General features: G+C 41.9%; 1 protein-coding gene across 5 annotated transcripts in view; it reads right to left on the bottom strand.

Moving 5' to 3' along the window:
- Positions 1-26,298, bottom strand: part of USH1C (USH1 protein network component harmonin) — a 50,432-nt gene that overhangs the window by 2,070 nt on the left and 22,064 nt on the right. For 2 of the 5 annotated variants that reach the window (XM_053392816.1, XM_053392834.1), the window contains exons 13-20: positions 24,968-25,033; positions 22,099-22,223; positions 20,705-20,781; positions 9,227-9,268; positions 8,374-8,427; positions 7,930-8,029; positions 6,607-6,716; positions 5,224-5,279 (exon numbers count right to left, since the gene is read on the bottom strand). In XM_053392816.1, the coding sequence (XP_053248791.1) occupies positions 5,224-5,279; positions 6,607-6,716; positions 7,930-8,029; positions 8,374-8,427; positions 9,227-9,268; positions 20,705-20,781; positions 22,099-22,223; positions 24,968-25,033 (630 nt within the window). Of the gene's footprint in view, positions 1-3,005; positions 4,935-5,223; positions 5,280-6,606; positions 6,717-7,929; positions 8,030-8,373; positions 8,428-9,226; positions 9,269-11,500; positions 11,564-12,353; positions 12,474-12,870; positions 12,928-14,485; positions 14,973-16,378; positions 16,528-17,027; positions 17,181-19,153; positions 19,204-20,704; positions 20,782-22,098; positions 22,224-24,967; positions 25,034-26,298 lie in introns of those variants that run through there. The other 3 variants (XM_053392854.1, XM_053392843.1, XM_053392825.1) reach the window with 3 other exon arrangements.

Below are 26,298 nucleotides of genomic sequence, written 5' to 3' on the forward strand. Positions count from 1 at the left end.
ACTATCCCTGCCTCCAGGTCTGGTCCTGACCGGACGGATACTGGAATCAGCAAGGGATACCCACATGACCTGAAGGTGCTGCTGTGCAATGCCAGGTCAATGATTCATAAGACCACTGCCATCCATGACTTGATCATGGATGGAGGATTTGACCTGGCATGTGTAACAGAGACTTGGTTGGATGAAGCAGATGGGCCTGTTCTTGCCGCTGCTTGTCCACCAGGTTTCTCTTACGCACAGCAACCCAGGCCTTGTGGGCGGGGAGGGGGGGTTGCAGTGATTTTTAGGAAGTCATTAGTTTGCACCGGGCGTCCTATTGGAAAGACCCAGTTCTCTGAGTGCATGTTCTGGAAGTTGGGCAATAGGGGCAGTACAGGATTCCTATTGGTGTACCGACCTCCCCGCTGCACCAAGGATTCCCTGCCCGAGCTGCTTCAGGTCGTGGCAGATGTTCTCCTGGAGACACCTAGTTTGATTGTCCTAGGGGATTTTAATATCCATGCCGACACGACCTTACAAGGGGCCGCTCGGGACTTCGTGGAAAGCATGGCCTCCATGGGGCTGTCCCTGAATAACTTTGGCCCAACCCATAGCTGTGGACATGCCTTGGACCTGGTGTTTACCTCTATGGATGTTGGTGATCTGACACTAAGTAAAAGCGAAACAAAAGAAGTGCCATGGTCAGACCACTTCCTGGTGCAACTTGACTTCTCCGCGACCCTTCCCCTCTGCAGGGAGGTGGGACCGATTCAGATGGTCTGCCCCCGCCACTTAATGGATCCAAATGGTTTCCAGAGAGTGGTAGGGGATGCTTTATCCCATGTTGATGGCCTTTCAGCTGATTCCCCGGTGGCCCGCTGGAATGTGGAGTTAACCAGGGCTATTGACTGTTTGGCTCCGAAGCGCCCTCTCCGATTGCATGGAGCCCGGACAGCCCCGTGGTATTCCATGGATCTGAGGGCAATGAAACAATCGTTGAGATAGCTAGAGCGCCGGTGGCGGTTAACCCATTCTGAATCTGACCGGACACAGGTTAGAGCTCAATGTCGAGCCTACCAAGTGGCGATAGCGACGGCGAAGAAGACTTTCTTCACCGCCTCTATTGCATCTGCGGAAAACAGCAGCAGGAGACTCTTTCAGGTGGTTCGCAATTTAGCAGAACCACCTGCTCCATCAGGGCCCAGTACGGGCCACATGATCTCCTGCAATGACTTTGCAAAGTTTTTTGCAGATAAAGTCGCTCAGATTCGAGAAGAGGTAGACTCCACCATGGGAGCAGGGCCGGGGCGGGAGAGTGCTAGAGTCCTGTCTAGTCAAGTTGTGTGGGATCAATTCCAATCTGTTACCCCCGAGGATGTGGACAGGCTGCTTGGACGAGTGAAACCAACCACTTGTCTCCTTGATCCTTGCCCATCCTGGCTTATAAAAGCTAGCCGGGAAGGACTGGGCGATGGGCTTCGTGGGGTGGTGAATGCTTCCCTCCGTGAGGGAGCCTTCCCAGACCCGCTGAAAGAGGCGGTTATTAAACCGCTTCTTTAAAAAACCATCTTTAGATGCGGCCATGATGGCCAAGTATCGCCCAGTCTCAAATCTTCCATTCTTGGGCAAGGTGATTGAGCGAGCGGTTGCCGAACAACTCCAGGCACGCCTGGAAGAAGCGGACCATTTGGATCCCTTCCAGTCGGGATTCAGGCCTCATCATGGAACTGAAACTGCCTTGGTCGCACTGGTTGATGATCTCTGGGGGCTAGGGACAAAGGTGAGAGCTGTTTCCTAGTTCTGCTGGATCTCTCAGCGGCGTTTGATACCATCGACCATAACATCCTTCTGGACCGCCTTGAGGGGCTGGGACCACTGTCATACAGTGGTTCCGCTCCTTCCTCCTGGGCCGTGTTCAGAAAGTGGTGGTGGGGGATGAGTGTTCAGACCCCTGGGCTCTCACTTGTGGGGTGCCTCAGGGTTCTGTCCTCTCCCCCATGCTTTTCAACATCTATATGAAGCCACTGGGAGAGATCATCAGGGGATTTGGGCTGGGTGTTCATCAGTATGCGGATGATACCCAGCTCTACCTCTCTTTCAAATCAGAACCAGTGAAGGCAATGAAGGTCCTGTGTGAGTGCCTGGAGGCGGTTGGAGGTTGGATGGCGGCTAACAGATTGAGGCTGAATCCTGACAAGACAGAAGTACTGTTTTGGGGGGACAGGAGGTGGGCAGGTGTGGAGGATTCCCTGGTCCTGAATGGGGTAACTGTGCCCCTGAAGGACCAGGTGCGCAGCCTGGGAGTCATTTTGGACTCACAGCTGTCCATGGAGGCACAGGTCAAATCTGTGTCCAGGGCAGCTGTTTACCAGCTCCATCCGGTACGCAGGCTGAGACCCTATCTGCCTGTGGACTGCCTCGCCAGAGTGGTGCATGCTCTGGTTATCTCCCGCTTGGATTACTGCAATGCGATCTACGTGGGGCTACCTTTGAAGGTGACCCGGAAACTAGAACTAATCCAGAACGCGGCAGCTAGACTGGTGACTGGGAGCGGCCGCAGAGACCACATAACATCGGTCTTGAAAGACCTACATTGGCTCCCAGTACGTTTCCAAGCACAATTCAAAGTGTTGGTGCTGACCTTTAAAGCCCTAAACAGCCTTGGTCCAGTATATCTGAAGGAGCGTCTCCACCCCCATCGTTCTACCCGGACACTGAGGTCCAGCACCGAGGGCCTTCTGGCGGTTCCCTCACTGCGAGAAGCCAAGTTACAGGGAACCAGGCAGAGGGCCTTCTTGGTAGTGGCGCCTTCCCTGTGGAACACCCTCCCATCAGATGTCAAAGAGAACAACAACTACCAGGCTTTTAGAAGACATCTGAAGGCAGCCCTGTTTAGGCAAGCTTTTAATGTTTGATGTATTTTAATATTCTTTTGGAAGCCCCCCAGAGTGGCTGGGGAAGCCCAGCCAGATGGGCAGGGTATAAATAATAAATTATTATTATTATTATTATTATTATTATTCCTTTGGCAAGCCTGATTATAAGTTTAAATATTCGATTTGATGTTAATAGGCTTTAAAGAACAAGTCGTTGTGTACTGCACACATCCCTGTAAATTCTGAAAACAGAAGTGTTATTTTTTAAGATTTTGCTAATTGTACAAGCAGTGGAAGTTGATGTTTTTGTCTGACAGAGTTGGTTGGATCCAATCTTGTCAAGTTCTGAATGCATTTTTTTTTGAGTGAGCTATTAGTTACTTAGCTAATACAGAGTGAAAAAGAACTGAAGAAAAATGATTTTTTTTTTAGTCTCTACCAATTTTTTGTCAAACACATCACATTGGAAGCAGTTAGAGAAAAGGGCATTATATACTACCAAATAATACTACATGATACATGAATATTCTTGCTACAGGGTCCACAGTTTTAGCACTAATTGAAGAAAATGAGAAATACCAATTCCAAAGAACATTCTGCAAAGCTTTTCAGCGGCATGCAAAGTATAGGCAGGCTCATGCATTGCAATGTACACATTTACACAAAAACATAATATGTGCACCCAGCTTTGCTATTCACCATGAGGGAACACTGCAGTGGTTAGAGCTGCAGAAGAAACCCTTGTCTGTACACTGCAGCACTGCCTTCAAAAACCTTTCTGTTTATGTTGGGGATGACAGATGACGAAGGAATAGGGCTAAATATATAGGATATGAAAACACACAATAAGTATGGAAGTTACTTCTCTGCTTGCTTGCACTCCTCTATGTCTCTACTAATAACTACTAACATCAGCTATTTTGAAACTACCCAAGCTTTACAGCTTGTTTTGTAGGCTGTATTTTTTGGTTTGTGAATACTATGGACAGGACTTGGTCAGTGGTGGTACCACAGTTGTGGAATGCCCTTTGTACTGAAATCCAACAAATTCCTTTCCTTCTAGGTTTGGGCAGGTGGTTAACACTTTTTTATTATTTAGAAAGCCTTTTTATTGCTTAACTTCCGGCTGTTTGAATAGTCTCTGCTGCTGCTGCTGCTGCTGTTATTCCTCTACTTCTGTTGTTTTATTGATTCCCCCATTTGTGGAGATGGTTTCTCATTAAGCTAGAGATATGTATTGGAGGCAGAAACAAATTTCCATACGCATTGGAATTAGGCTGATAATTTCAGGCTGCCATTAGAGCAGTTAAGTATTATAAAATATCCAGGTTTCATTAAGAATGTTTAATAATACATGGTAGATGATTTGTTGAATGATGAAAAAAATTAGGATGATTTCATGGATTTTAGGCCATTTAAAGCCTTAACTTCTTGCCATTCCCTTAGTAGCCCTGATAAGCCATCAAGCTCTCTGCGTACAGCAACTCACTGCTAGGTCCTGCTAAATATTTGGTCACAATTGTGTTCTATAAAGTCCCAAGGATCCTCAGAGCCCCAGCTTGTGTTTTCCTGTCAGAAACTGCCTAATGGGATCTTCACCACTTAGGCTTAGGTCTCCTTCTCATTACTCGACCTATAAAATAGCTTATTTTCTGAAGTGAAGCACTTGCTACCTAAGATACTTGGTGGAATAATGACCCCCATCCCCCACCCTTGCACATCTCTTCTGCCACCCCTGGTGAAAATCAATCAATATCCACCCGGGACTCGGCTACCTTGGCAAAGAAAATACGCTTTATATGTGTTGTTTATGCATTCTAACACTGTGACACCAGATGGTGCTGTGGAGCTCCATTTTTGCTAACCCAATTTCTCATACAAAGTTTGCAATGCATTTAACTGAAACACTTCTTGATGTGTCTAGAATCCAGCCCCATTCTCCCTTCCTCTCCCCCTCCCCTCCAACTTTTTCCACTGCTGCTGCATCCTGCCTTTTATGCAGATGCTGGGAGCGGGAGGTGGGTCTTTCAGTGTTGCTGCTGTCCTGTTGCATCAATTCCAGCATAATTGTTCCTTCATCTGGTCAGGCCAGGAAAGGGAAGGTAAGCAGCAATGAAGGCAGCAACAGCTTCCACGTCCTCCTGACAATTCTTTACCTTAGGCTTATTTTTAAAAGATTTCCCTAGGTTCTAAATTGCTTAGCATTTAATTTGTTTTTGTTGACATCCCTTCATTCCGTTGACGTTCTTCTTAAAATGTGGTCACTAACGTTTGATCCTACATCTAAGGACTCTAGCTGAAGTCAAATAAGAGAGACGTCTGGTTTATTTCTGTGAACTAATATATGACTATAGAAGTGAAACCTTACATTTCATCATCATATTCCTTGGGAGGAGACACAGCAATGACTAAATCAATCCAATCCTGCAAGAGAAAAGTTGCATAAACACTAAATCTAAATCACCAGTGGCTAATCAGGATAAAGTCAAATGCAGTTAATACTCTTTCACTATGTGCATTTTTCAATATGGAAGGCAGCACACCTAAGCTTCATGCCTGTTAACATAAAGGAAGCAAGTAACATAGAGCCACAAGCCAGATCTAATATTCAGACTTCTAACCCACCCAATTTCAATGGAAAATCTTGCCAGATGAACATAAACTTTATGTGCCTATCCATTTTTTAAAATTGCTCTCAGAAACCTATCTAATGTCAGTATTGACCTAATGTCAGTATTTATGTATGGCTATTATTCTATGTTTATTGTACTAGGTCTGACCAAATGTTTGTGCAGTTCCAACAGTAGGATTTTCCTCTAAGAAAATATTAGGAAGATTGCTGCTCTAATATATATATCTATATATTCACATACATATATTATATATGCATATGTATGTGATATATACACATCATGATCAAGCTGTACTTAAAACCAATGTCTATCTGGTCTGTGTATATTATGTAAGAATCTGATTACTTGGCATGCAATTCTTCAGACAACATTTTAAAATGAAATGATATTACTCTTTGTCCAATATTTTCTTACTGTTTGTTTTTGCACACTGGATGGTGTAGAAACAGCTGGTCAAAAGACCACTGGATGCAGAATAAGTGCTGCTCTGCCAGCAGAGAGGGGGGCCTAATTGGTGGGCAGCGCTTATGCCACCATGGCCCCCTGTACACCTGTGGAAAGCTCCATGGCCAAAGATAACCAATACAACTACTACTACTACTACTACTACTATTACTACTACTGCCACTGCTAATTTATTATTTATATGCCTTCCAACTGACTACGTTGCCCCAGCCACTCTGGGTGCCTTCCAACAAATTAAAACACATTAAGTGTTCCTAAGTACCCAACAGCCACCCATGGTGGTGTTCTGCTAGCAACACGCATGTGTGGAAATGGGGCATTCAGGGTGTGTGTGTGTGTGTGTCAGGATGGTTGAAGACCCACAAGACACAACTCCTTCCCTAACTCTGAATGTGCTAATAGCATCCATGTTCAGTAATGAAGTTGTGTATTACTATGTATTGTATAACACAATTGTTTAATTTTATAATATATTTTCCAGTGTGGGATTCCTAGACCCTCTTCACTTCTACTTCATGACAGGGCACATATGTTGTTTTTAACTTTATGTTTACCAATACTTTTGAAAATTATCTACTGCTTTTCATAAGGAGAGCAGGAAACATGAATATCTGATATGTAAAATGTAGATTAGGAAATGTAGACTAACTTACCCCACCCATGTTCCAGGCTTTTGCAAGAGTCGCCTGAGCTTCATCCAGTTTAACATCCAACAATATCTTGCCATTCACAGCCATGATTTCATCCCCTTTCACAATGCCTCCTGAAAAAGAAAATACAAAGCAAAGGAACAAGAACATTTCTGGCTTAATTACAGAAGCGTTTACTACTCAGCAATGTGGAAGATCAAACTAGAGTATTTAATGAAGGCAGCAATTCGGGGTAGGGGGAACTATGCCACACCATACCAAAATAATGTTACAGGATTGGGGGGCTGATGCCTGTGGATCCCAACCAAGTCTGTGATTAAGTATCTATAAGATTCTAGTGTACACTAGAAGAAACTGCTAAACTGTTTAAACCAGTTTGCTAAGTTAATGGCCCTAGATTGGCCTGTAAGCATCCTATCTGCATGGCTAAAGAGTTGGCCATGTTGCCATGTAAGCAAGTAGCTGGTGATACCTTTCCAGGAGTAGTAAGGATCCCCTCCCATTACCTGGCTGGATGCCATGTCATCTTGGGGGTAGGAGAACAATAGGCTAGGGAGCTTTTAAGCTGAAAACTTTAAAAGAGCCACAGAGGCTTGATTTGCTCTGTGTGCTGAATCCAAAGCAGCGGTGCCGAGTTGCGCCCAACATTGGGGTGTGTGTGTGAGCATTGCGTGTGCACGATGTCACACAAACAATGCCCCCTCATCCAGCCAGGCCAACACAGCCCACCATCCTCTACCCACCCACTGCCAGCTGTCTTACTTTGTGTAAGGGATATGCGGGGCAAAGATGCTTCATCCTGCACATTCCCAGCAGAGACCACCAATGCTCCTTTGGCCAAATCCGCACAGGGCTGACTTGGGGAGGGTGGCATGAGCAGTGTGCTCCCCACCCAAAATGCACCCAGGGCAATCGCTCCGGTTTCAGCCCCCATGCTACACTCCTGATGAGAAGGGATATAATTTTTCTAATTCCCCCCTCCCTGTGAAAGCCCTACAAATCATTTTCAGGAAGTTGGCAAACCCTCTGGAACACCATGGGTGGTGGCATGGGGAGAAGGTTGCAGAAGGAGAGGGAAACTTGTAAAAATAGCTTCCCTCCCCACTGTGAAAAGAGAAAGCCTCAGTTCCTTCAGCAGAAAAATGCTACTGAATACAAACCACAATTATTAACAAAGTAAATAATAGATATCTGCCTCAAGAATTCCAGTGCTTAAAAATGAGCTTTGTAAGGTTTGAAAGATTGCAAAAAATGTCAATGTAACTGTTTAATCAAATGAGTGCCATGATTTCATCTTTTCTATTGTTCTTGATCAAAGCTACCTACCATGCTTGTCTGCAGCACCACCTTCATAAATAGCAGAAACCACTATTTTTCCAATTGGTGAATTGATGCCCCCTTCTACTGCAAGATCTAATGATCCTTCCTGTTAAGAAAAACGTAATTCGGAAAAGATGAAAGAAAATCACCTTTGTGAAAAGGAACATATTGTCCAGCCTTTAAGAATTTTCAGAAGTAAAGCCAGTATCTACTTAAATAAATAAACAAATCAATAACACTGATGGAAGTGGTTTTTGGGCATGGGCCAAATTCTTCAATAACATCTGGTGTTGGGAGAAGAGATTTTAGGTCATTCAGTGTGAGAGAGTGACTGTTGAACTTCATCACCAGCAAGTTTCATTTTAAAATGAGCACCGGTGCCACATTGCATATCCCAACAACTGCCTCATAAAGCTTAACCAGTTATCCTTCTTCCATCACAAACATTACCTTCTTTATGCGCAGAAGTCGCACATCTTTCCCCATAATCTGATCAGGTGAAAACTAGCAGAAAATCAAGAAACATGAGTTAGTCATCAAAATTAAAAGGTGCCTGCTTCTTGAGAGAAAAGCAATGACAAACCTAGACAGCATCTTAAAAAGCAGAGACATCACCTTGCTGACAAGGGTCTGTATAGTTAAAGCTATGGTTTTCCCAGTAGTGATGTATGGAAGTGAGAGCTGGACCATAAAGAAGGCTGATCGCCAAAGAATTGATGCTTTTGAATTCTGGTGCTGGAGGAGACTCTTGAGAGTCCCATGGACTGCAAGAAGATCAAACCTATCCATTCTTAAGGAAATCAGCCCTGAGTGCTCACTGGAAGGACAGATCCTGAAGCTGAGGCTCCAATACTTTGGCCACCTCATGAGAAGACTCCCTGGAAAAGACCCTGATGTTGGGAAGGATTGAGGGCACAGGGAGAAGGGGACAACAGAGGAGGAGATGGTTGGACAGTGTTCTCGAAGCTACGAACATGAGTTTGACCAAACTGTGGGAGGCAGTGGAAGACAGGAGTGCCTGGCGTGCTCTGGTCCATGGGGTCACGAAGAGTTGGACACGACTAAATGACTAAACAACAACAACAACTTTTTCAAATGCGAAAGACAAATTACATAATGCGAAGCATGCATCTTAAAACAGAATGTAGGCACTTCTAGATATAATCTATGCAGAACATGCCCTTTGCAGGTCTCTGAATTAGTTTCTGCCTTAGTTCAGAAAGCTAAAAATGCCACCTGTGTCAAAAGGCAGCGCAAAGCATAAGAGATAACAAATGGCCTATACTTGTAAATGTCTTCTTACCATTGTGTAGGGATCAAAGTTTTCCACGTACTTCTGGAAGCCCTGCAAATAAAACTGGTAATCAAATACATGCATAGCAAACAGTAAATGGGCAAGGGGGTGCTCCTAGATGAGCAAAGCCAGAAAAGAAATGAGATGATGACATATTAGACAGTTTGTTCACATTCCTCCTGACAGTCAGAAGACATACAGAGATTCCAACTGTTTAGGATGTAATAGTCAACTAAAATTGTTCAAGAGAAGTTTCCTTAGACTTAGCTATTGACAAGTTACTTTTGTCTATGGATAGTGAAGGCTACATGCAGATGATGTATTTTGCTGAACTCCACTAGCATAATTAAGGGAGAGTTGCAGGCTCTCGGTAGAGGTTCAGCAATATAAGGAAGGAGTAAAGCTAAGATGGAACTGGCAAGTTGGCTGCTACAAAGCAGAAAAACAAAATAAAGAAGAAAACATTTCTTAAAAGTTTTTATTTAATTGAACATGCATCCACATTCATCTCTTCAGTGCATGCATAACTTTTTAACTGCCTGTCTAAAGCAAATCCAGCTCATTTTACTGCACATCAAGACTGCTCATCTTAAACAACAGGGGTGGTGGTGAGACTGTATGGCTTTGGTCATCTTCTGGTCTAACCCTGACTAGAATCCATGTGCCCGTTTCAAACACATCTAACACTGATCCACAATGGACATGCTTACATGTATTAAAATCAAGCACATATACCAGTGATTAACTCACCCTAGTGGGATGATAAGCATGATAAATAGGATGGTAAACACATTGGGATAGTCCTGTTTTATTAATTTCAGTGTAGTTTTAGGCATGTCAAACTTTCTCATTGTTGATCCCTCTCCCTTATTAACTCATTTGGGCCAGTTTTTAGATTTCTGGTTTTAGGTATCACAGATTCTTGATTTGTTGTTTGGGGAATAGCTGTGTTCACAAAGCACTTTATTTGCAAATAATACAACTCTGACACAATATGGTTTATAATAATGAATTCTGTAAAGAAGATAAAAATGAAAGTGACCTGGGCAGTCTTTATATATTAGAAAGAAATATTCTGAACAAATGTCTTAGAACTGGGAGTTGTAATTTGAGTGGAACCACTGATTCATGGTGTGATTTAAAGCAAATCACTTCATCTTCCTTAACCTCAGTGTCAGTTTCATAACAAACAGATGTTGTCCCTGAAGAATACTTTCCTGGGAAAATATGCTTTAAGAAAGAGTAAATACAATACCTTTAAACAAACACAGGCTGGATCCAATAAACAAATCATTACCACTCCAGAATAAACACTGTGAAATGCATTTAGTGTTTCTGGGAAAAGTGTCACCAAACTGTTTTCATTGTGTACTAACAGGTGCACAACCACTGGGCATTGCTACATTAAAATTTAAATTGCAGATCTGGTACTGTACTTCTGCTTCATGGTGAAAGGAGAGAACATTAGCAGACTGGTTCCAAGTAGAAAGGCAACAACTTTATTCTCATATTTTAAAACCACATCATTTGGCCCTGTGACTTTGTTTGTTTTAATAAACCAAAACAAATAATCAGCATGGGTGGGGTGGGGAAAAGCAAGGTCGGGACTGTGGAGTGGGGGAAGAGGTGCTTTAATCAGGGCAAATAAAGCTTCCATTGATGTCTTAAAATATCATCAGGATTTTTAGTGCTTGTAATTAGAACCAAACTACACAAGGTGTTTTTCATGTACTTTGGCCTTTAGTGCAAACTTTTTTCTTTCACTAATTACCACTGTAGGGATCCCCAGTCCAGACTGGTACTTTGGTGTAGGGTTTAGGGGCCGTTAAGCTTTATCCTGCAGCTCTAATCCCAACCTGGACTGGGCCTCTCTTCACCCGCAATCTGCATCAGGGCACGGAGCTCCCATTTGTTTAAATTGGAGCTTTTTCTCCCAACGCAAATTGCAGGTGCAGGGCCTCTGATCAGAACTACAGAAGGGGGCAAAGGGTTGGATGCCACATCATGGTCTTAACGCATAGTCCGCCCCAGAGTGGTGATTTGTGATAGAAGTAGCTTTCACTTGGGAACAAACTACATGATAAACATTATGTATGACCCTTAGTTTCTTAATATGCTAGAAGGAGTTGGATGCATTCATCAAGGGAGTATAAAGCTTGATTAAGATAATAATCTTAATCCATTATTATAAGAGAGGGGGGGAATAAAGAGAGGGAGAATGCTAGTATCAAAGCACAACTGAAACACCAAAATGCCACACAAACAAAGAAAATGTTATTTTACTTGTTTTTTGTTATTTTTAAATGATGAATTGTAAACCACCATCCTTTTAAACATCTCTTGAGGCTGAAAAAAAGATAGAAACAAATTGCCAAGTGTGCAATTAGTTATCCTACAAATATATCAGCAAGAGCAAGGCTACTTTTGTACATGTACAAACTTCTTCTGCATTGAAGGCACAGTTAACTATATGTTGTATCATGGATCAGTTGCACTTCAAATAGACACTGCCTGTCTGGACTATCTGGACTCCCTCTCACAGAAGGAGAGGGAATAAGATGTGGAAATGAGAGGCAACGAAGGGATAGTTAAATAGTTAGGATAACTTAAGGAGACGACTCAGCTGTGTTAGGTTAAGATACTAGAACTTATTTTAGTATCCTGTAAAAAAAAATACAACTACTTCTGGGTATTGCTTTTTATAGATAAATATGTTTACTGTTTTAACTGTGTTCTGGCCTGGCTAGATTATAAAGGTCAGTATCTCTCATCCCGCATATCCTGTGTGGATATACTCAGTTAAGTGCACAGGAGAAGAGTCCTATGGTCTCTTAACTCACTAGGGATTGACAGCAGGTAGGTATTGTGAAGACTATTAATGGAAGGCTAGTTCAGGGCAGTATCTGAGTGGCTGATCTATTTGACCTCCAGGGGCCAGGGTCTTGTAGGAAACCCTAGGAATGCCATCCATGGTAAGAGCTTAAGATCTGTCACACGTTACAATATATCTGACATGTTCAGTTTGCATTCTGAGTTAGAACTCAGAAGGAAAGATGGACACCAATCGTGAGCAGATCACTTGACATGCAATACCCAACACACTTGCAGCATGCAAATTATATAGGATTAATCTTACCAGGGCTTCTGATTTGATTGCTGGTCTGACCATGATATTGTGGTCAGGATGCAGCATGACAGGTTTGGAGACTATAGGTACAGCTGGGCGACGCAGGGCAGGAGGGCTTGGAGAAAATTGCTATGGAGGTGCAATTTAAGAATATTACAGAAAACACCTGTGTGTTTCACGCATTCTAAATGTAATTCAGACACTTCACCAACTTCTATCAAGTCCCACGAAACTCATACGAAGGTAACCCACACCACCCACAATACCAACCAATGCACTATAGGGGTGGCGATGGGTGGGAAACTTTACATTTTGAACAACAATTTAAGCACCAAGCAATACTAGACTCAGGGCCATTTGGATATTTCATTTAGAATGCTTGCTTTTCCACTGATAGCTAGGACCATAAAACTAGGCATTTCATAAATAAAACAATTCGTTTCTTCTGAGATCTGAAAGTCTTATGGTATTATGTTGGAAGGCTATCAAATTTTCTTTATTTACTAAATATATATATATGACATACCAATGGGCTGCCTGATGCAGACGACATTTTGCTGAGGTGACTTGTATTTCGTGCAACCTAAATGACAACAGGTTTCATATGGGGTATGATGACTTATGATTTTGACATACCACACAACCAATAATCATTTGAAAAACAAATTGGTTTATGACAGAAAGAAGAATAACATGTAGGTGACAAAATACACTTGTGAAGCAAGCGTGACAAGCTTCAGATATTTTGACCCTTCAAAGAGCTGTCTTACTTTAAAACAGGATAAAAAAATTATGAGAATTGTTAGATAACTTTCTCATTTTAAATATTCTTAGCCCTTTATGGGTTTCCTCAACCCATTTGTATTACTTAAAACAGCAATACTGTACAGTTACCTGAGATTAAAGCCTGCTGAACTCAATGTGGTTCAACTACATATATGTGTATAGGATTGTGCCATATATTAAAGTGGTCAATGACTAATACATTCCTTCCTTCATTGAAACAAGCATGCAAATATTTGTGAACACATACTAATCCCTACAATACGATTTAAAGCACTCTGATCTTATTTATAAACACTGAAATCAACTTATGAAACAGAAACAAGCTAAACTATTAAAAACATGAACACTAGCATTTCCACCTGGATGGAGAACTGGTATTAAAATATTCATGTACGAAAACCAGAAACCAGAGAAAGCCTTTTGAAACAACAAAGCATCACAAGCAGACAGAAAGAACATGCAGTTTGGGAAGACCAAGGATGGTCTTTAGTAGAAATCTGCAAAGAAGGTGCACCATTAGAGATCTCCATTGTGGTTAACAGATAGTAGAGTGCATAGTGAGCTATCAGTAGCTCAACAGCAAATTTAGTAAAAAGTTAAAGGTAAAGGGACTCCTGACTGTTAAGTCCAGTCGTGGACGACTCTGGGGTTGTGGCGCTCATCTTGCTTTACTGGCCAAGGGAGCCGGTGTTTTGTCTGTAAACAGCTTTTCGGGTCATGCGGCCAGCATGTCTAAGCCACTTCTGGCGAACCAGAGCAGTACATGGAAATGCCGTTGACCTTCATGCTGTTTTATCTACTTGCACTTTGACGGGTGGCGCTGTGGTCTAAACCACTGAGCCTAGGGCTTGCCAATCAGAAGGTTGGTGGTTTGAATCTCTGCGACGGAGTGAGTTCCCGTTGCTTGGTCCCAGCTCCTGCCAACCTAGCAAATTTAGTACTTGATCATTAATGTGCTACTCAGAAGCACATTCATGTTTGATTCTCAGCTGTTATGCACATTTACTCAAGCAGCCCCCCTTTTTCTTACACAAATATGTAGCAGAAAAACACACACTCAGTTGACTAATATAAGCTGTACAAATGTCTCCATGAAGCACAATAGGATTTCCAGAAATGTGCAAAAGACCACACTGGGGCGGGGGGCGGGGGTGGGAGAGGACAAGCATGATAAGACCATGTTCTAAAATGGGCTTATCTTTACTTTTGTGGGGGAGTGGGGATGCTGCAGTACAATATCATGCAGAGCAAAACTCACAGTGGAATATGTATATTTTCTGTTGAAAAACTCAAACAGAGGCAGGAGGTGGTTGGGTTTGCCACAGATGCAAAACATATTCCATACTATGTCATACCTTTGGATTGGATAAATAGGTCTGCTCACTGGTCTGAGAACTAATTGGACTAAAGCTCCTTCCCTTGTAGTTTTTCATTTCCCAGTCATTCATTGAGTCTGCTGGCCCATTAGGCTGATAGCTGTGGCTGCCCATCCTTTCTTCCAAGTGAGTGGGCACAGGATGGAGAGTCGGAGCAGGAGTGGATGGGGGAGAAGATGGTGGTGACAGGGGAGGAGGTGCAGCATGCACCCAGGAAGGAGAAGGCAATGTAATCCATGATGCTGCAGGAGAGGGCATTGGAGGCGGTCCCCTAGGAGCTGGGACACTTGGTGGAGGAGGCGGGTAAGCCCCTGGGAATACAGGAGTTGCATGGGGCAATGGAGGTGGAGGTGCTGGGCGTTTTGGAGGCTTGCCAACATCATCTAAGCTGATATCGTCAAGGTCAGTGGTGTGGAGCTGCAAACCACCAGCAAACCTCCGCACAGATGTAGCAGAAGGAGAAACAGTGGGACGTACACCTGTTGTCTAATATAATAACAAAAAAAATCTGTTTTAACGTAGCACTTGCTTAAAACTACCTGAATACATCCTCACTAAGAGGAATTTGGATTTGGATTTGATTTCCCACTTTATCACTACCCGAAGGAGTCTCAAAGCGGCTAACATTCTCCTTTCCCTTCCTCCCCCACAACAAACACTCTGTGAGGTGAGTGGGGCTGAGAGACTTCAGAGAAGTGTGACTAGCCCAAGGTCACCCAGCAGCTGCATGTGGAGGAGCGGAGACACGAACCCGGTTCCCCAGATTGCGAGCTCTTAACCACTACACCACACTGGCTCTCAAGCAATGCAGCAAGCAATGGAGCACAAGGCCACCTGCTGCTATAAGAACATTTCATTTCCACGCAATGCCAATTGTCCGATTGGCCCACATACCAATATGTCGCAATTCAGGTGAAAGGAAACCAGTATTTGTGACAGCAAATTCTACAGCTGAAAGAGACATTTCAAGAAGGTAAGAGCAATCCATGGAAGCAAAATTAAAAGAAAAAACCTAGCTTCCCAACAGATGTTTCTATTGCAAGCGGTATAATTTAAGACTCCACACTCACACGATTGCATACATGTTTATAAATTAGAAGGGATAGAAGACATTGCAGAAATTTATACAGTTCATTTATTTGTGATAAAATTGTGGGAAAGTACCTCCAGCAGTACTTTTTTTCTTTTTTAAAAAAACGTTTAGGGGTACTGTACTCTCATTTTCCTACTCATATTGAAATACTGCCCCTCAATGAGGCCAAACTTAGATTCACAAAATTTTTAGGGGTATGTGTACCCCTGCGTCCCCCCAGAAAAAAAGCACTGATCTCTAGGTTCTCCATTATGACATTCGGCACAAGTGATTCTAATATTGGTTAGTAGGTGCATAGGATTGGTTTGCAGTCAAAACTAAGATTTTTAGTGGGGGTTTTTTAGTGTATGTAATAAGGTGTCATACAGCAAGTATTAGATTTTAAAGCAGGTATAGGCAAACTCAGCCCTCCCGATGTTTTTGGCATACAACTCCCATGATCCCTAGCTAACAGGACCAGTGGTCAGAGATGATGGGAATTGTAGTCCCAAAACATCTGGAGGGCAGAGTTTGCCTATCCCTGTTTTAAAGGACTAAGTATCAGTAGAAGTTACTGCTGGGAAGCTAGGCTTTTGTTCTAATTCTGCTTCTCTTGAGTGCCTTTACCTTCTTAAGATGTCTTTCCTTAGAGAAAGGGCATCTATTTCTCTGAATGAATTTGAAACTCTCCCCACCATGTAAACTGAATGAGTGAGACTACTAGAGACAATACTGCTAACTGCATCTGTAAAATAGTTTGTGGATCAAAAAAAGAAAACAAAGACAGGCATTTTAGATATCTGAATGGGTGGGGATCAGAGCATGATTTTACCTCAGGAGAATCATTCTCCACAGAGGAGATTTGTTCTAAACGTGTTTGACAAAGCCTTTCCACCCAGTGCTGAGTTTTTTCTGATTCCGTTAAATCTTCTCGTTCAGTCTCAGATACCTGAGTCATATCACAGTTGCAGAAGAAAGTGTAAAGCTATTGTTACAGATATAGAATTCATATTCAATTGCGCAAAGTGAATTTCACTCTTAAAAATGTTGTGCACAGATAAAAACATTATTGTAATCCATCTCTTTTTCCAGTCTCTATAGTCTCTGTGCAAAAGGCATCATGTATTAAAAGTTACAGGCATGCAGTCCTAGAAAGCATAAACACATGACCAGTTGTGTCTGTTCACTACATCTGGAGGGCAGAGTTTGCCTATGCCTGGCATAGTGCCATTAGCCAATCAAAGAGGACCAAAGCTAAGCTTTTAAATTGTGATAACCACTTTTTGCTGTCTAGCTTGAGTTCTTGAACTACACTGTTAATGTGATTTTTAAAATTTTCATATATCTGAAGTTATTTGCATATGTAAATACTCAAATACCACCCATATTTCCTCCCCCCAGGAATAAATGGTAAAATTAAAGTCATCAGAACATGTTAAAAAAACATACCTCTTGTACAAGCCGGTTGATTTTCAGCTGCTTTTCTCTTTCTAGCTTCTCTTCCTTTTCCTTGAGAAGCTTTAGCTCAAACTCCAGTTGCATTTTGCTCTTTTTCTGCTCACTGAGACTGTCACTTTTGGATTTCTTTCTTTCTTTGCCTTTCTAGGTGGTTTTCATTATATTTACAGACATTTAGAAAATATATATATTGCAGGGGCTGAAAATGTACTACTTCAATAATCTGAGATTATATATACAAAAGCAGATGTCCTAGAAAAAGAGGCTCTGTGAATATAGACATGCAACTATTCACAGTGATTGCTGAGGCTGGGCATGAAGAAACAGCAGCCACATAATGAATTTAATTTTAACTAAACCTCGTTGGAAGGGCGAGATATTGAAAAGCTGGAGGCAAAATGTCAACGCTTTCACAATGTGTGCAGATGCCTTTGATACAGATTACCAAACTGAAGACTACATCGCTTTTAAAATATTACATAAACTGTGGTCTCTCTAAAAATGAAGCAAGTACATGCTTAGATTATGGCTTTTACATAATAGGAGGTTGCATATGAAGTAGCAGTAATTATTCTACTGTGCAAGAAAATATTCCAGTACTTCACACTCAAAACATTGTACAACATATTGCCAAAGCAACACAGCAAACAACTGCAAAGGGGGGAAATGCAGAAAACTGTGGAGAACCAAACTGTTTCTTTGGAATTGTACAAGCAAAAACTGCCTTTCAGCTATTGGATTAATGTTAATAATCCAGGGCTTTGTGTTTCCTAAAGAAAAGCCACAAAAATCAGGTATTGTATCTTTAGCAATTGTAAACAATGATTCAGCTTCAGTCACTTGAAGCTGTTTGACAGTGGATCTGAATCTTACTTCAACAGTGGGATAGTGTCTCTGCTGTAGCTGAGGGCAGCCTGCTAGTTTAGGAGGTGCAAGACAGGTCAGATCACATCACACACGTATCTGGAAGTCAGGTCTATTGAACTCAATAGGACTTACTTCTGAGTAGGCATGCACAGGACTGCAGTACTAACAACACAGACATCTAAAAATAATTTGCACTGGTGCTCTGGTTATATTAAATATGAATTTTATTTCTGATATGAACTTAAAGGAAAACTGTCAAATCTAGCCAGTTCATTCAAGCAGGCTTTTGAAACAAACATTGCAGATCACACTGGAATGGGACTGTGTTTGGATGCTACTGCTGAGTAGCAACCAAGGGGAAATGAAGCCCATACCCATATTGGTGGGGCAGTGTCAGGTGGCAGCAGAGACAAGGAGAAGCTATGACAACAACAGACATGGACCAATGGCATCAGTAGGGTTGGCACAGGGCACTACTGGGCAGTCAGCACAAGGCTAACTCAGTCACCCAGTTTCCTTCATCAGCTTGCAATGCCCATGAGTAGGGGCATGAGGTACCCGTCAACCTCATCCCTTTTCAACAGTGGTAGGTAAGTAGTACCTGACTGCACTATCTAACTGGCTATCATTGATCATTTATAGCTAAGGATGATGTTCTTAAGATAAATATAATATGTGATTTAGAAATGGGCCGACAAAGAATTTACCTGCTGTCAGAAACGTATTTTGCAAAGTGGAGTTGCTTAAGTTAAAAACATCCATATATCCACAACTGTCGTGATGACTGCTCCATCAAGGCTTTAAATCACTTCCTCCAGAGTCCAGCGTACATCAGGCCAATTCTGGAGTATGCTGCTGAGCTTTCCAAGCATATGCATATAGATTGCAATTCTGTGCATAGTTACTGATGCATGTCCCATGGAAGAAAATAAAACTTACAGACTTGTAATATAGGGTAGGGTAAGATTACATCTTTTACCATGTGTTCTTAAAGGTATTACTCCAGCATACTCCATGTTTAAATAGCATGGAGTGGAACTGCAGGTTTGGGGAGTGGCACAGATCCTGAACTCATGCAAGGCATCTTTCTTTGCATCTAAGTCACTGTGACGTAAGCAAACTTTCCCTTAATTTCATACTCATCAATAAATTTACATGAGTGTACAATTTATTGGGAAAAATACAGAATGGATAAGAATGCACTTTCCACAGCAAACCATCTCAACATTCACACTCAACATTCTTTGTACCTTGCGAATTGTGGGAAATTTTCCTTCATACCGATAAAACCACCCAAAAGCTATAAATAGGTAAAGGAGAAATATATGACAGAGAGCAATATATTACAGATATACAGTACGAAAAAGGTAGAGGTAGGCAGCTGTTTAAAAGGAGGTGGTGGTGGAAGGCACTCCAATGGGATCACACATTGTAGAGAATGCAGTATCTTAGCCACACTTTTATTTTAACTTTGAATTAGCTATTGATAACAAATAATAGCACTCCATTATTTTTCACCGTTCTACTTATTTATACAATCATTTTGGCTCAAGTGCCTCAATCTAGTGAACACAATGCAAGGGTTCAGAAGTGCACATGAAGCTCCCCCACTTTCAAAATTTCCCTGCTCACATCAATAGAGAACACAATTGTTTAGAGCTGTGCGAACAAGGAAACACACACACAGGAGCTTTGTGCTCCTAATGCCCATTGAGAGTTCTATTAAACATTATTCACACTCAGAGTAGACACATTAAAATTAATGGCTTTTTTAGCTAATTTGGGCCCATTAATTTCAACTGGTGTACTCTGAGTAGAATTTAGTTCAATATAAACCAAAGCTCTGAACCCAAGTATGAATAAAAGCCCACAATGATTTGATGGTTGATTCACGACATGCAACTTTCTGTAAATAGGAACAATTAGGCTACATTTTTCAATAAAAAAATAGTGTGCAATAATCAAATTACTTTATTTAATGCAAAGTGTGCAAATTGAATTAGTTATATACCTACTGAAACAACACAATTCTGTTCATATAGTCACTATATATATTGCAGATTTCTCTAGCAATTAACTGCAATTTATGTAATGAATGTTAGCAGCTAGCCAGTTTTACTTTCACTGGTCCTAGATCATCTCAACACCAGCTACACTAATTTTTGTTGTGTTTAAATATTGTTCACACACGACCACAGTGGCATCTGTTCCCCTTTCCTTTAGACATTCAGATAACCAACAACCAAGGATGTTAATTAAGAATGCAATTTCCCTTTTATTTTTCTTCTTTGCCCAGAAAAGCTTATAACATTCAAAAGCTATTAGACAAATTTACTGAATCAGAATTAATTTAACAAACTATTTCATTTTTATGAATTCTGTTTTGCTGATTCTATAGGCTTTACATCCTGAAGTACTGTGGTCAATGAACATTTAGCAAAAATGTAACAGGCTAGTTTCTTATCCTACTCCTGGTTTCTCACAGCATGAGTTGAGCCACCCCCAGAACACTGTTCTAGTTTCCAGTGTTAGAAAACAGGACCCATAAAAATCCCTTGCTGGGCGAATCCAGCATTATTTCCTGTCTTGCTCAAAGATCATGCACGACATTCCTTACTTGCTCCATATTTATATATTCGTGTCTAGCACAACAAGTTAATATAAGTAGTGTCCCTAAGAAGATAATTGTGGGATAAGGAAGACAAGTGTAGGCCAGTCCATCATTAAGACTGACTGTCAGGAGGAAGAGGAGTGCAGGAAGCATCAAAGTCAAGATAGGAAGCCAAGGTGTTACAGCAAACCTGTTGACTCTCTTTCGACTTCATTCCAGCCATATCACCTGCTGCAGAATGGTCAAGTGCAGTTTCATCTACATCTACTAGAGAAACAGAGGAAGAAAGAAACAGAGGAAAAAAAGAAATGATAATACTTTGTGTGTTCCACACTGCCAATGTATTGGAAAGAACTGACACAAAGGGAGAGTCCCTGAAGAAGTTAGGCATGTTTTCTTTTGATTTAATTTTTAAGGAAGCTGAAGAAGCTTTCAACAGCTAAAGAAGAGAAGGGACTTACTGACAACTGACATCTCTGTATCATCCCATTTCATGTTTTAATTCATCAAGGCAGCGGAGGATTAAATTCAGTGCAAGTCACTTCCTTGTTTTCTCCATCCCTAGCCTTAGAGATACTACGCTAGTATTGGAAACTGTAATCAGTATAATGAAATTGTGAGAGAAGAGTGGTCTCTTTACAAGTGCTATTTTGGAACACATATATGTAAATAGAGCTGAATAGAGACAGCTACACTGGTGTAATATGGAAGGAGAGCTGTGGGGGATTCATATAATGGAGCAAGCTGATTGATTCACTGGCTATATATTTGACAATCAGATGAACTCTATGGTTCAAGCAAGAACACTTATTTTTAAACACATATACTATTCAAAAGGGACTGGGCATTATAGTGCTGTTCTGCAAACGAACCCTCTACTTCTGGACTCTGAAGGACTGGGCAGAAAGGCTTCTGCAATGCTATTCTAGAATGAATTGAAATGCCATCCATTCATCCATTACAGCCAGAAGTCACAAAACAGCAGTGAAAATGATTCTATAATGATTCTGACTGTCCAAAGAGTCAGGCAACCAGTACAGTCATACCTTGGAAGTTGAACAGAATCCGTTCCAGAAGTCCATTCGACTTCCAAAACGTTCAGAAACAAAAGCGCGGCTTCTGCTTGGTTGCAGGAGCTTCCTGCAGCCAATTGGAAGCCGTGGAAGCCCTGTTATACGTTCGGCTTACAAAAATAGTTCACAAACTTGAACAGTCACTTCTGGGTTCGCGGCGTTCGGGAGCCAAAACGTTGGAGAACTAAGCTGTTCAAAAACCAAGGTACAACTGTACTGATCTCTTGGAACTAATCCTTGTTTTGATGTGTTGTGTTGTGTGGAACTGAGTTCTACTTTTTCTTCCTCAGTTCATTTTTACCTTCCTTCTTATTAAAAGCTCCCCTGAATCTGTAACACTTAATCAAGTTAATAGAAAGAGGAAAAGAATTGATGACTACACCAGGCACTCATTTCCACAGCCCAAAGGCATTAGCTTCTCACCAAGCAGATGTTTTGTGAGAAATACAGAGTTGTAAGTTGTAGTTAATGATGTTCTAACACTGTCTTGGATGAATATTTTTTTACTTACTTCGATGTTTATGATGAGGAGGCCTATGTACTTCTGCAACTACAGTTTTGGGAGACTTTGATTGCTCTTTATGACCCCAGTCTTCTTCCCATTGCTTTTTAAATTTCTCCTCTTCTGCCTTTATCCTGAAAAGGAGTATAAAGTATTCAGTTCGATTTCTTTTTTTAAATGGAGGCTGACTGGCCCAGTTCACATGTACGACTAAGCATAGCTGAGCAAGAGTGTGGCACACATGGCCAATTCCCTTCTTCACTTAGTCCTATTATACTACCTGAAGCGAAACCATAGTTTTATTTATCATTATGTGTGAACCCAGCTTAGTGTTTTGTCTCCTCTAAACAAACCTCCAGTGGTAAGCAAAAAAACACTTTCAGTTCATGGTTTGTTTGAAGCAAGACAAACCATGAGCCTAGGTTTCCATGCAATAGTAGCCCAAACCATGGCTTGGTTACAAGCAGTGCACAGTAGGACCACAGGAGGAGTGAAGCAACCATGATTTTTGCTCTGGGTACCAGCATGCTTGCTTGCTCACACTAAGCCATAGTTTGGCTTAGTTTAACATGGGAACACTTGAGTTTGCTTATTTTATCTTTCATCACTTACGCTTTAAAAATATCCAGACCTTTCAACTGCATATTAAAATGAAGTGTGAGTCAGCCAAAGTTAAGTACTCCTATTTATTTCAGCTGAAGAGATTAGTTTCCCCCCCATTGAAATAAATGGAGCTAAAAAAATTCTAACTTTGACTAGATCTAGTGTTTCTACTGAACAAAAAATAATCACCCTAGTCTTTTACTTTTGGGTCAGCTTCTGGAACCCAGTTACCTCATATTTTTACATTGTATACCACATATGAGAGACACGTAGTCTTGTATATGTTGTTGGGCTTTAGTTCCCATCAGTATCTGCCAGCATGGCCAAAGGTAAAGGATGAAATGAAATGTAATTCACAAAACTTCTGGAGGATCACCGATTCCCCATTCCTGCTGTACATTTTAGGCTCTCCTAGACCAACTCCAGTGACATGAGTCCAAGCCCCGGAACCACTTAAAAACAAAGCCCCAACTGCTGCACAAGTGTTAACATGCACACATAAAAACCAGTTTTTCAGATCTCTTAAAATGCAAAAGCAACAGGAGGAGAAGAATCACACGGTGCAAACTAATACACTCTTAACACTACAAAATGGTGTAGGTAAGGCAATAATTACATAACTTTAGCAAACCTGACCATGAGTTTCATCATGATTTTGAGATGGTTAACATCTCAACCTGCTCATAATTTATGGGTAAAATGCACAAGAAAGAGCCATAGAGCCTCAGGCTCTATGTTTTTGTTTGTTTGTTTGTTTGTTTGTTTGTTTGTTTACTTTAGGAACTGGAGTTAAAACAGGATCCAAATATTTCTGATAGTCTGGCTTATACTTAAGTATCTCAGCTTAGAATGAGCAATGTGAGTAAACTGCACCAGCACATTTGCTTCCAGTAAAGCTTCCAGTTAATCTTTTGGCACCACCCCTAGTTCCCATGCCCTGCTGCAACTTAGTCTGTAAGACCCAAGTCACATGCAGCTGAAACAGCTGCATATTCCTTCCCAGTTTACCCCATCTCTACTATCTTCCACCTCCTCTGTTGTTTCCTCTGTGCTAAATTTCAGACTGTAAACACCATGTGGCAGGTTAATTACCATGGAGCCCTGCCCTCTATATATGTAAACAAGTGAACAATAAAGCTGGCAGGTAAGTTAAACATGGATTAAATCCATGATCCAGTGATCTGAATGGAATTGGCTAGTCAGGTGGTACTAAGCCTCTACACTATCTTCCCAACAGGGAGTCAATGTTGCATACTGGGAGGGGGAGAAGAGAGGCAACAGGAAGACCCCAGCAATCCTGCTGGGGTATTTGCATTGTACCAACCTCCCCACCACCTCCCCCTCCCCACTGCTGAACCTCAACATTTGGGACACGATCATTCCCATGGTACCCTAACTTGCAATGCCACCATATGGAAATGCATTCTAATAGAGCCCATTATTCAGCCAGTTTTCTTCACAGCTCCCTGAGATTAGTTAGGATTTCATGCAGGATCCCGTTTTCAGGGAGCTGATGCAGGCATTTGCCACACAGAAGGGCAACAGTGTAGATCAGTTGGAAGGATCTGTAGTCAAGCGGCAGAATATCATGACTGCTGTGCATGCTTCATGGAAAGCAATGTGTAAAGTGAACATGTAGCAAGCACAATGCGTTTTATCACTATAACAGTATATACGTGTTTCCCTCAGACTGATTTTGAGGTTCCATTGGCAAATGGGATTTATTTTGGATTTCAGCTATTTTATTGGACTTTCATATTTCTTTCCTAATGCCATTGCTAATTACTTTGAGCCTTAGGTGTGGGAAGGCTAGGCATTCAAACAAACAAACCGTTATGGACATCTGGATGCCTCAATAATTTGAGACTGAAATAAATTTAAAACTGAGAGTCAAGCTGCAAATTCAGAAATAGCACCTGGTACTGGCTTTCTTGTGCTGTACCACTTTGGATTGCAGGCAGAAGGAGTGCATGGCAATACAGACCTTGTCAGTGTCAAGGGGAAGCATTCTAGGGAAGACTTCTCCCTCACATACTGGTTTTCTGTGTGCAGGGAGCTTTTATACAGGGGAGGACACGTGATTTATCCTTCTGCAATTTGAAGTGGTGCAGGGTAGGGGGCTTTGACAGGGGGGGGGGTGGAATGACAGTGCATCTATCCTGCTTCACCCTTTCCCCAAACCATAAAACCCTTTTAAAAAAGGAATCATAGAGGGAAAATAACCAAATGGAGGTGTGAGCGTGCGGGAGAGAAATGAACTAAGAGATAACTTAACTGTTCGATTTCTTTACGGTATCTTTCCTCCTCCTCTGCAGCTTTTTGTGCAATCTCCATTTTTCGCCTACAAAAAAAGGGGGAACAATTGGGAGTTTTTAACCTAACTACAGTATATGGAAAAATAACTTTGATGAAGAAAATGCTTTTGACCAGCTAAAGCAGGCACAGGCAAACTCAGCCCTCCAGATGTTTTGGAACTACAATTCCCATCATCCCTGACCACTGGTCCTGTTAGCTAGGGATGATGGGAGTTGTAGTCCCAAAACATCTGGAGGGCTGAGTTTGCCTATGCCTGAACTAGACCTATCTAGCCCATCAGACATAACTGGTGGCCCACCAGCATTTTACTAAGCTTCTTGCTTTGGTTTCCTGCCTGAAACTGCAAGAGCAGGAGAACTAACATGCATAGACCAGACTGCGTACAGTCCGATGAGTCACAAATTCAGCAGCCTTCTTTGGTACCCTCTGACACTGCTTTTTTAAAGACAAGCTTTCCACCACAAATATTTAATAAGCCTGGGAAGCTCCAAGCACGTACTCAAATATGAGATGAGTGCATGGGAACTGTGAGATTTCCTGATTCCCCCCCCCCTGTCATCTCTCAACAATGTTGCCACCCTAATGTTAGGCTCATACCCTGTCTTGCAAAAGTAGTTAGGGTTGCTTGTAGTATGACCGATCAAGACTGCAGCGTGGGCTTTATTCATCAAAATGTTGAATTTCACATGAAAAATTCATGTGAAAGTTGTTGAAGATACATCGGAAGCAAGGTGGGGAGGGAGGAATAAGGAACAAGGGTGGGAGGACACCTGCAGCGCCTCCTATTTGCCAAGAGGGGTAGCGGCTGCTGCGGAGGTGGCAGATCCTTCATCCAAGGTGTACACCGCACCTGTTGTTGCCATCATGGTGGCAGCAGCAGGCGATGCCTTCCTTGGAAGCTGGACCTGCTGTCCCTGTGGATCCTGTCATCTGAGACGGCAAGCCTCACCTTGCCTCCTGGGTTGGCTGGCCCTGTGTATTGCTTTGTAAATCAGGACACATACTGGTAATTGACGTTGTTGGGTCCCCCCCCCCCCACAAAGGCTATGTTATGCTTTTTTTGCATTTATCACCACACTGTTCAACATCAAATTTCCTATCTACCAGCTGCCAAGAAATCTAATGTACTACCCAGAAGCCACAACAATCTCAATTGAGAATGATAGTCACGGCAGTGCCCTGAGGCCTCCAGAAGAAGGCAAAGTTAGTTAAGAAGCTTCCTACACATGATAAGCCTCAGCACTAGCACATTTACGCCACAGTTAATTTAGGAAACCCGATGCACCCCCA

This window comes from Podarcis raffonei, chromosome 1, assembly GCF_027172205.1.
Source record: "Podarcis raffonei isolate rPodRaf1 chromosome 1, rPodRaf1.pri, whole genome shotgun sequence".
NCBI lineage: Eukaryota > Metazoa > Chordata > Lepidosauria > Squamata > Lacertidae > Podarcis > Podarcis raffonei.